At 41.7% G+C, this 11,714-nt stretch overlaps 1 protein-coding gene and 1 long non-coding RNA gene across 2 annotated transcripts in view; one reads left to right on the top strand and one right to left on the bottom strand.

The window, feature by feature from the left end:
• Positions 1-91: 91 nt before the first annotated feature.
• LOC109869837 (uncharacterized) lies at positions 92-1,414 on the bottom strand. Its single transcript, XR_002252066.2, has 2 exons — positions 1,211-1,414; positions 92-1,028 (listed from the first exon to the last, which is right to left on the bottom strand). It is a non-coding gene; the product is annotated as an uncharacterized LOC109869837 (long non-coding RNA).
• Positions 1,415-3,324: 1,910 nt separating this feature from the next.
• si:ch73-390b10.2 (Golgi pH regulator) overlaps positions 3,325-11,714 on the top strand; it is a 12,310-nt gene continuing 3,920 nt past the window's right edge. The window contains exons 1-10 of the mRNA XM_020460131.2: positions 3,325-3,558; positions 3,768-3,827; positions 4,073-4,176; positions 4,297-4,403; positions 4,546-4,647; positions 5,073-5,193; positions 5,389-5,469; positions 5,619-5,728; positions 5,808-5,896; positions 9,939-10,031. Coding sequence (XP_020315720.1) covers positions 3,517-3,558; positions 3,768-3,827; positions 4,073-4,176; positions 4,297-4,403; positions 4,546-4,647; positions 5,073-5,193; positions 5,389-5,469; positions 5,619-5,728; positions 5,808-5,896; positions 9,939-10,031 — 909 coding nt within the window. The 5' untranslated portion in view covers positions 3,325-3,516. The remainder of the gene's footprint in view (positions 3,559-3,767; positions 3,828-4,072; positions 4,177-4,296; positions 4,404-4,545; positions 4,648-5,072; positions 5,194-5,388; positions 5,470-5,618; positions 5,729-5,807; positions 5,897-9,938; positions 10,032-11,714) is intronic.

Raw genomic sequence — 11,714 nt, forward strand, 5'->3', positions numbered from 1 at the left:
TATGACAACATTATGCAATGACCTCTCTGTTGATGGCTGGCGGTGTTTCAATCCGGATGCAAGGGGTTACAACTGGACCAACAAAACTACGTCACAGAATCTAGAATAGATTTATTCCTTTGCTACAATTTGTTTCAGATGTACAGTAAATCATCAATGTTATAGATGTACAGTAAATCATCAATGTTATAGATGTACAGTAAATCATCAATGTTATAGATGTACAGTAAATCATCAATTTGCTCCCTTTTCTGATCATCATTTGATTTCCCTGAAATTACAAGCTGTTAAAAGATCTAAGGATATTTGAGTCTATTGGAAATTAAACAACACACTTCTTAGAAATCCTATATTCAATGGAATCATCAAATCGTTAGCCAAAGATCATTTTGCGAGAGGAGACTTAGTTCATGGAAGTAAATGGGATTTCTTTAAATGTAAAAATCAGTTTTAGCTATTAAACTTGTCAAAGAGCTGGAACACCTGACACACCTTAGATAAAATCATTGAATGATCAATGTTGACAGGCTCCTGAAGAAAGATACTGTATGTCAAGAAGAAGAGTCTGAACTTCAATCTTTCCAAATAGAGTTCGAACTGTTTTAGGGTGCTTTTCTCAGACAAAGAGCTACATGGATTGAAGAAGGGAAAGAAACACCAGTTATTTCTTTGCTCTTGAAAATAAACTACAAAAGAAAATATATAACTGCACTCAAAATGAACAATGTATTATGTATGCAAAGATCCCATTGAAATATCAGTCTTTGTCAATTCCTTTTATGAAAACCTGAATAACTCACAATTTCAGAAAGATGGTTATGAAGGGAAGGCAAGGGCAGATTAGCCGCTCGTCGCCTGATCCTCGCAAGGCGCCTTGATCTTTTGCCTCGAAATCTCAGTTTCCTTCTCCAGTGAATAAGGGTGTCGGGCCTGGTCAGGTGTCTGCAGTATATCTCTTGCGTCCGAGTCATTGAAGAACTCCTCATCCAAATTGAGGTGAATAATCCCAGTTCTGATGCCCAGAAGCTCTTTTCGGTCATAAGAGACGGTAGTAACAAAACATTATGTACAAAACAAGTTACGAACCATGTGAAACAACAAACAAAATAGCATGATTGGTTGAGAGCTGATAAAACGTCAGTCCTACCCTCCGGCACCATGGCATATTGCATCATTAATGCAGAAGTATACAATACATTTTTGGACTCACAGTGTTGGGCTGTGCTCACTTCCTTCCAAACCACTCATTGTTGAATTTGCGATTTCCAACTTGTCGTGTAATGCTAATGTCCAATGGACGATGAGCACCGATACGTTTTATCTATAATTTCTCTTCATTATTTATTTTCATATGACAAGGACTGAAAAGGATTTGCCAGTTGTTTGTCAGATTGACTCATGATGATGTCTGCTAGTTAAGATTGTGAACGTATGATGTTGACATGATCAGTCCAATCAAAACTGCTGTACATATAATGTGATTTGATGTCATTTTATCTGTGGCCAATGTTCTTGAGCCTTTTTGGATGGGCACTTCTAATATCAGCAGCCAAAGGGTTAGGATTTTCAAGGCCTCTCCTTACACTTCGCAATGTAACGTAGTTTCCCCATGAGTGAGAGAACACTGAGCCAATCATTGCACAACACTTTTCTGCTGGCTTGCCCTACCACCACAGAAAGCACTGAAACACCTGCATTTTTGAGCTGCCTTTCTCAAGAAAACAAAAAAGAGACCATGTTTGTATGCAGCTTTATTAACTCAATTATATATATTTTTTACATTGTTTGCAAACTGATATGTGACACGTATTAATACCAAAATAACATGCAAAACAGGTACCCCCCCAAAAAAGTTGTTTATTTATTTATATTTTTGTTTGTTAAAAAGGTGGGGCTCATTCTTGACACACACAAGAAACTGTTGAGAGTGAAAAACCCAGCAGCGATGCAGTTCTTGACACACTCAAACCAATGCACCTGGCACCTACTACCATACCCCATTCAAAGGAATTTTAATATTTTGTCTTAACCATTCACCCTTTGAATCGCACACCTTTACAATCCATGTCTCAGGGCTTAACGATCCTTCTTTAACCTGTCTCCTCCCCTTTATCTACACTGATTGGTGACATCAGTAAGTGATCATAGCTGGATTCACCTGGTCAGTCTTTGTCATGGAAAGAGCAGGCGTTCTTAATGTGTTGTACACTCAGTGTGTACCAAACACTTTTAAAGAAGTGCTCTTTAAGATTTCACATAAGATGTTATTCCATGTTGTCCAAATTTGTTGATGTTGATGTAAATCTCTGATGGATGTTTGGGAAAACCTTGCGGAGTACTTATTTAGCTTTTTGAACATCATATTTTTGACATGAAGGATATTGTATGTTACTATTGCAATGATGACAAACCATTGAAATTATTCAGCATTTGTTTTATTCTTCCAGAAATCTATACCAAAATTACAAATATTTCTGATCAAATTTAATAATCAAGTTTAGACATTATCCCTAGTTAATAATAAAAATAATGACATCTTCTTGAATCATAATAATGCGATTTTTTTTCTGAGTGAATACATTTTCACTGTTTTTTACTACTTGTTTTTACTACCTGTGTGTTTTGTTTTGTAGTAGAAGTGTTTGATGTAGTGATGTAAATAGTTGATTACTGATCATTTGTATAATGAACGTGTGCCTGATATTTGTAAATTGTATTTAGAATAATAACAAACAAACAATCCTACAACAAGTTACACTGTCATCATATGATTTTTTTTCACTTAACTATTATTTTCAATCACGGCCTACACAGGTCAAGCCCTGACCCGGCCAGACAACGCTGGTTCAATTGTGCGCCGCCCTATGCGACTCCCAATCGCTGCTGGTTGTGATACAGCCTCGAACCTTTCAGAGTACACTTCTAGCAATGAGATGCAGTGCCTTAGACCTCTGCGCCACTCGGGAGCCTAGTTGGATTGCAGAGAAGTGTCTGTTAACGTTGATGTTAGGATCATGTACGTATGCGAGATGATCTAAACGATACATATTATAAGAAAGGATTTAAAAAATAAACAAACAGACTGTATTCAACCTTAACGGATCCCCAACCTAGACCATCGTTTTTGTCGCCCTCTGCAGGCCACAAACCACACAGTTTCACATTCAGTAGATCAATTAGAAAGAAAACGATTTATTATAGAAATTAATTCCCTCAAAATAATAATGAAATTAAAGTACAATATTTAAATTAAAACGTATCAACCAGCCAAACTAATTTTTGGACGTCACAGCATTGCGACGGAATGGAGTAATCTCTGACTCATTCTGATGACGTACTTCACAGTCCAGTAAGTTGACAGCTCAACAACGCGTTTCCACAATGCAAAAAAAATCAACAAAATAACCACGTTTCACGTGTTTGTTGACATTTTTTTTGTAGTTATACATGAGCTGAATGCAGAGCCTTTGAACTAAACGTATTCTATAGATTTTAGTCCGTGGTTTCCCAATCAAAATGTCGTTTCTTATGGATTCTGTGATCATGTTCACTTCACAGGTAAGAATTGCTAGCTAACGTTAGCTGTTCTTGGGTGGCTGTTCTTCTCGCTAGCTAACAGTTACTGTAACCTTACAAACAACTGCTAGCTACTATAACACCACTGTTGGCTCCCTTTGCTTAGCCAGCTATTATGTTAGCCAGCTAGAATGATTGCACATACACTGTCTTGGGCAAATGTACTAACGTGAAATCTTTCAACTTCCCAGGTGCTCTTCTTTGGCTTTGGGTGGCTGTTCTTCATGCGGCAGCTGTTCAAAGACTATGAGGTATGTTATTTTGTTACTACACAAGTACTGTTATATTAGTTATGATTTGGTAGACATTCATCTACATGCCTTGTCTTTATTTTTGTAGCTAGGTGTCGTTATGTTTTCTGGACCGTTTTTTTTGTTTAAGAACAGTTGGGAGAACCAGCAAGAAACAGAAACAGACAGATCCATCAGCATGGGTGTTTACACAGCAGTGATCTACAGAGACTGATCTAACCCTGTGGTCATGTTCTGGTCAACAGGTACGGCAGTATGTGGTCCAAGTGGTGTTCTCCATCACTTTTGCCTTCTCCTGCACCATGTTTGAGCTCATCATCTTTGAGATACTGGGTGCCTTAGAAACTAGGTAAGTACAATGGTTTAATTCATTCTTTACGTCACCACGTTCATTCAGTATGATACTTTTCTCTCCATTAACCAGCTAACATAGACTAGCCGATGTCTCATAGATGTCTGTGTCCCTCAGTTCCAGGTATTTCCACTGGAAGTTCAACCTGTATGTGATTCTACTGGTTCTAATCTTCGTGGTGCCATTTTATATCGGCTACTTTGTCGTCAGCAACATCCGCCTTTGTGAGTGACATTTTATCCATATTATTCCATCTGTAGCATAATTCCAGTGATCCTTCTGTGTTTGATGCTACAGAGTATATGATGGGTGCTGTCTTGCTGGGGATTCTCACACGCAGTCTCTGAAGTGTGTGTTTGTGTTCAGTGCAGAGACAGAAGCTGCTCTTTGCCTGTGTCGTCTGGTTTACCTTCATGTATTTCTTTTGGAAGTTGGGGGACCCTTTCCCCATCCTCAGTCCCAAACATGGTGAGTGCCTACCCTGCCCCCTCTCCCTATTCTCACTGCTGTGTTTAAGGCCCTATTCCAAACAACCCGTAGCCACTAATCATAGTCACCTCTTGTAGAGCTGAAAGTTTGGCAGGTAGCCTAGTGGTTACAGTATTGGGTCAGTAACTGAAAGGTCGCTAGTTCGATTCCCCGAGCTGACAAGGTGAAACATCTGTTGATGTGCCCTTGAGTAACCCTAATTGTTCCAGGTTCGCTGTTGTTAATGGCAGACCCTTGCTGTGACCACACTGAGGGTGTCTCTGGGAGAGTGGGATATGCAAAAAATGCATGCATATTAATATACACTTTTACATGTGTGAAATAGGACGAATATAAGCACCAAATTCTTATAAGGATTGTAACAGTGATTGTACATAATGTTGCATTCCTGTTTCTGTACCTAGGTATCCTGTCCATCGAGCAGCTGATCAGTCGTGTTGGGGTCATAGGGGTCACGCTGATGGCTCTATTGTCCGGCTTTGGTGCTGTCAACTGCCCTTACACCTACATGTCCTACTTCCTACGGTTAGTGCACTAAGTCTGTATAGACCAAAACAGCATTAAACAACTACATTACCTACAATCCCATTCTCTAACTCCCCATAGACGCCTACTACTCTACTCCTCACATACTCTACCTGTCACAACTAAATAACCTACACTCTCATTCCCCACTATCCTTACTACCTGTATACCTATGTGATGCATCTTTATCTACAGGAATGTGACAGAGAGTGATATTCTTGCCTTGGAGAGGAGACTTCTTCAGACCATGGACATGATCGTCAGCAAAAAGAAACGGTGAGGGAGAGGGATAGGGGAATATATTTCTATAGAGAGAGCATAGAGACCCTCACCTTTTTCTGATAATCAAATCATTCTCAGGCTCTAGTTTTCTGTTTTCCTGTGCCAGTGTTTGGTGTCATGCCTTTTCTGTTTTGTCTGTGCAGCATTGCCATGACACGGAGGCAGATGTACCAGCGAGGGGAGGACCAGAACAAACAGACGGGATTCTGGGGCATGATCAAGAGTGTCACCTCCTCACCACCAGGCAGCGAGAGTATCCTTCACACATCCTAATGGGAAGTGTGTGTGCTTTTATTGTGTCTGTGTACAGTTCCTTGACCCCCCCTCTCCAGATTTGTCTCTGATCCAGCAGGAAGTGGATGCTCTGGAGGAGCTGAGTCGCCAGCTCTTCCTGGAGACAGTAGACCTGCAGGCCACCAAGGTAACGCATGTGCACGTTCGCATAACGGGAGCGTGACCACCGGTCCAGTTGAACCCTGATAAAAACCCTATTTACTATTGAGGAGCAGACTGTATATCATTCAAACACACATCTTTATTTTAACAATATCTAAATGCCCCAATTGTAGCGATGGAAAAAGGTAAAAGTTGTTTTAAAAATCCTTTTGGAGTGTTCTGGTCCCCCAACGGCAGGCACGCTTTGAGGGCTCCAGTCCAGTTCCAGATGCAGCAGGCCTCTCCTGGGTCGTGTTGTACTGAGTGAAAGACAAAGATTCCGTCAGCAAATGGCACTGTTGCGCTAAGGTGCCGTAGGCCAAATACACAGCTCCACAATTCACAATAAACCAAAATAGTAACTAACTAAAGGAATACAGTAATATCAAAGCAGAAACAAATGATAATGGAAAATAGTAAATCAATTTACACAAGGTAATGTAAATACAACTAAATGGAGAGGCGAGGGATTGTAGCTCAGGTAATGTTATCAGATGTCCTTTCAAGGACAATGTCTATTCACAAATAGTCTTTGGATCAAAAGCCTGTGGAGGGACACTAGTGATTTTAAATCATTCAGATGTGAGCTGGTAGTGTTCAGTCAGAACATTTGCTATAATCCACAATGTTTTGGCAATCCAATGGCTATGTGGAATTCGAGGTTTGACCATGGCTGCGGCTGAAATGAGAGAGGCGGAAGCTATCGAACTTCCAAATCAAATTTGATTTGTCACATACACATGGTTAGCAAATGTTAATGCGAGTGTAGTGAAATGCTTGTGCTTCTAGTTCCGACCACGCAGTAATATTTAACAAGTAATCTAACAATTTCATAACAACTACCTTTTACACACAAGTGTAAAGGTATGTATAAGAATATGTACATATAAATATATGGATGAGTGATGGCCGAACAGCATAGGCAAGATGCAGTAGATGGTATAGAGTACAGTATATACATATGAGATGAGTAATGTAGGGTATGTTAATATTATATTAAGTGGCATTGTTTAAAGTGGCTAGTGATACATTTATTACATCCAATTTTGAATTATTAAAGTGGCTGGAGTTGAGTCAGTATGTTGGCAGCAGCCACTCAATGTTAGTGGTGGCTGTTTAACAGTCTGATGGCCTTGAGATAGAAGCTGTTTTTCAGTCTCTCGGTCCCTGCTTTGATGCACCTGTACTGACCTCGCCTTCTGGATGATAGCGGGGTGAACAGGCAGTGGCTCGGGTGGTTGTTGTCCTTGATTGCCTTCCTGTGTCATTGGGTGATGTAGGTGTCCTGGAGGGCAGGTAGTTTGCCCCCGGTGGTGCGTTGTGCAGACTGCACTACCCTCTGGAGAGACTTACGGTTATGGGCGGAGCAGCTGCCGTACCAGGCGGTGATGCAGGATGCTCTCGATTGTGCATCTGTAAAAGTTTGAGTGTTTTTGGTGACAAGCCAAATTTCTTCAGCCCCCTGAGGTTGAAGAGGCGCTGCTGCACCTTCTTCACCACTCTTGTCTGTGTGGGTGCTCCCTCTGCTGTTTCCTGAAGTCCACGATCATCTCCTTTGTTTTGTTGCCATTGAGTGTGAGGTTATTTTCCTGACGCCACACTCCGATGGCCCTCACCTCCTCCCTGTAGGCCGTCTCGTTGTTGTTGGTAATCAAGCCTACCACTGTAGTGTCGTCTGCAAACTTGATGATTGAGTTGGAGGCGTGCATGGCCACGCAGTCATGGGTGACCAGGGAGTACAGGAGAGGGCTGAGAACGCACCCTTGTGGGGCCCCAGTATTGAGGATCAGCAGGGTATAGATGTTGTTTCCTACCCTCACCACCTGGGGTCGTCCCGTCAGGAAGTCCAGGACCCAGTTGCGCAGGGCGGGGTCGAAACCCAGGATCTCAAGCATAATGATGAGTTTGGAGTGTACTATGGTGTTGAATGCTGAGCTGTAGTCAGTGAACAGCATTCTTACATAGGTATTCCTCTTGTCCAGATGGGTTATGGCAGTGTCCAGTGTGATTGCGTTGTCTGTGGACCTATTGGGGCGGTAAGCAAATTGGAGTGGGTCTAAGGTGTCAGGTAGGGTGGAGGTTATATGATCCTTAACTAGTCTCTTAGGGAAGGGTGAATGTGTTTCAGCCTCCCAGTACCCCAACAGGCCTCCTCTCTGGTTCAATCTGGTTTACAGTAGTTTGTTGTGTTAAGGTCCGTCTGTTGTGTGTGGTCTTCCAGTCAGGTCCACACAGCTAGAAATGCAGTCCACAGGTGTTCCCGCATTAATGAGTGCGTAGCACGTAAACCTGTAGAGAATGTCGGCAGGCAGCACTATCAGGAGAACTGTTGGAGATGAGATATGGAGAGGTACTTAGCTTTGAGGAAGGATGAAGTGTTCTCTCGCCCAATTTCCCAAAAGGCTTCCACTCTGTCCCTCCCGCTCGCCGGGCAGCCGTCAATTCGGTTCGCAAAGGCACTTTGTCGTCGGGTCCACACAGCTACAGGTTCAATCCACAGATACATTGGCATTAATGAGTGCGTAGTACGCAACACAGCAGAGAATGTCGATATACGGCCCTATCAGGCATTATGTTGGAGTTGGATATGTAGAGGTACTTAGCTTTGGGAAGGGACTTTTTTCTGTCTGCTCAGGTCCAGGTCCGCTCCAGCCACCGCATGTCGTCATCAGTTGCCTCGGCTCTGGCTCTGCAACCGCTCTGATCCCAGCTCACATCGACCCACACTGCTTCTGACCCGCACCTTAAATAAAGAACAGGTGCGAGCTACTCACCGGTCCCAATTCCGTGAAGCTTTAATTACTTACTCTTGTGATCAAAAGGGGGAAGTTTTACAAGGGGCAAAAGAGGTGCGCGTCTATATAAATGTCTGGGCAAAACACGCACCAGGTGAATAAGGTTCTGGCTTGGGCATATAATGCAATGTAACAGGGCAGCTTCTAGTCAGATACATAGTCACCCATGTGACACACACTTAAGATAGTTAACTTACTACTACGACTACTAATAATAGAAAGTGAATAAATAGTAATTCAACACTTCATTCGGGGCTCAGAGATTCTCAGGAAGCCCATCACTGCAGCCAACTCCAACACCCCCGGAATGGCTTCCAGTTTCTCAATGTCTTCTTCAGAAAAGAGCGGCCACTCCTCGCCAGAGCTCAATCTGGGCTGGTAGGCCTTCGTCACTCCCCTGTAAAATTCAACTTTGCGCCTCAGCTCCATGTGCTTGTGGAATAGACGTTGTTTCTCCTGCTCAGGCAGGTGCTGATTGTGGTAGCGGAAGCTGGCCATTTGCAGGGACTGGGACTTCCAGTACCACTCACAGTTGTAGATCTCTGAGAGACTTGGGAGGACCTGACCTAAATTCACACATAAAACCAGATCTATGGTTATGTACCTAAATGCATTCTAATTATAATGAGAGATACACCAATATAATCAATGAACCAATTCCTGGTAAGAACACACTATTTCTTACCATTGTTGATGTAGTCTGATGGTCTTTCAGGAAGATACGGCTGTCGTGGTACCGTCCATGGTACAGACTGGTTGAATTGCCGGTTATTGAAGCTCATTTCTGAATAATGGATAATCTTGGAAAGCAGAAAGTATTGGGGTTGTTGTCACCAAAGAGTCGACTTCCAAATCAAATGAAAACAAGGTGCCTAACAACCAAACATTCTAAACTGAAACATTCTATTAGAGTAAACAGTATTTATTTTCAAAGCATACTCTATGTTCTGTATTACCATATTCTAAATACGAATTCTGAGTGTGAATTAACAGGTGTAATGTTATTCACTCAGTAGGGATATCATGATACATTATTTGTATTTTTCCCCCCAATATTATGTTCCTTGTCACACAGAGACATGCACGCTTGCCTTACACACACGCACACACACACACACACACACACACACACACAATGTCCATGTATAGTATGTAGTGGACTAAGGCTATTGTAATGCACGTTTGGTTTTTAGTAATACGGTGTCTTTGTGCCTCTGTTCTCCGGGCCTGTAGGAACGGATAGAGTACTCCAAGACATTCCAGGGGAAATACTTTAACTTCTTAGGTTACTTCTTCTCCATTTACTGTGTGTGGAAAATCTTCATGGTGAGTCACACACTTACAGACATGTAAATGTCAAAGAAAGCCTTTGACACTTGAAATGCTTGTAATTATACTTCAGTTTTCCATAGCAACATCTGACAAACATATCTAAAGACACGGAAGCAGCAAACTTTGAGTTTATATTTGTGTCATTCTCAAAACTTTTGGCCATGACTGTACATACACTTAGGTTGGAGTCATTAAAACCTGTTTTTCAACCGCTCCACAAATTTCTTGTTAACAAACTATAGTTTCGATTAGGACACAAAGTAATTTTTCCAACAATTGTTTACAGACAGATTATTTCACTTATAATTCACTGTATCATAATTCCAGTGGGTCAGAAGATTACATATACTAAGTTGACTGTGCCTTTAAACAGCTTGGAAAATACTAGAAAATTATATAATGGCTTTAGACGCAACTGTTACGCTTCAATTGACATTTAAGTCAATTGAGGTGTACCTGTCGATGTATTTCAAGGCCTACTGACAAACTCAGTGCCTCCTTGCTTGAAATCATGGGAAAATCAAAAGAAATCAGATTTTTTTTTTGTAGACCTCCACAAGTCTGATTCATCATTTGGAGCAATTTCCAAACACCTGAAGATAACCACTTTCATCTGTACAAACAATAGTACACAAGTATAAACACCATGGGACCTGTCTCCACACTTTGGTGTGAAAAGTGCAAATCAATCCCAGAACAACAGCAAAGGACCGTGTGAAGATGCTGGAGGAAACAGGTACAAAAGTATCTATATTCACAGTAAAATGAGTCCTATATCAACATAACCTGAAAGGCTGCTCAGCAAGGAAGAAGCCACTGCTCCAAAACCACCATAAAAAAGCCAGACTACAGTTTGCAACTGCACATGGGGACAAAGATGGTACTTTTTGGAGAAATGTCCTCTGGTCTGATGAAACAAAAATAGAACTGTTTGGCCATAATGACCATCGTTATGTTTGGAGGAAAAAGGGGGATGCTTGCAAGCCGAAGAACAACATCCCAACCGTGTTCTTGGGACCCAACCGGGTGGCAGCATCATGTTGTGTGGGTGCTTTGCTGCTGGAGGGACTGGTGCACTTCACAAAATAGGTTGCATCATGAGAATGGAAAATTATGTGGATATATTGAAGCAACATCTCAAGACATCAGTCAGGAAGTTAAAGCTTGATTGCAAATGGGTCTTCCAAATGGACAATGACACCAAGCATACTTCCAAAGTTGTGGCAAAATGGCTTAAGGACAACAAAGTCAAGGTATTGGAGTGGCCATCACAAAGCCCTGACCTCAATCCTATAGAAAATGTGTGGGCAGAACTGAAAAGCGTGTGCGAGCAAGGAGGCCTACAAACCTGACTCAGTTACACCAGCTCTGTCAGGAGGAATGGGCCAAAATTCACCCAACTTATTGTGGGAAGCTTGTGGAAGGCTACCTGAAACGTTTGACCCGAGTTAAACAATTTAAAGGCAATGCTACCAAATACTAATTGAGTGTATGTAAACTTCTGGCCCACTGGGAATGTGATGAAATAAATAAAAGCTGAAATAAATCATTCTCTCTACTATTATTCTGACATTTCACATTCTTAAAATGAAGTGATCCTAACTGACCTAAGACAGGGAATTTGTACTAGGATTAAATGTCAGGAATTGTGAAAAACTGAGTTTAAATGTATTTGGC

This window comes from Oncorhynchus kisutch, linkage group LG2, assembly GCF_002021735.2.
Source record: "Oncorhynchus kisutch isolate 150728-3 linkage group LG2, Okis_V2, whole genome shotgun sequence".
Taxonomy (NCBI): domain Eukaryota; kingdom Metazoa; phylum Chordata; class Actinopteri; order Salmoniformes; family Salmonidae; genus Oncorhynchus; species Oncorhynchus kisutch.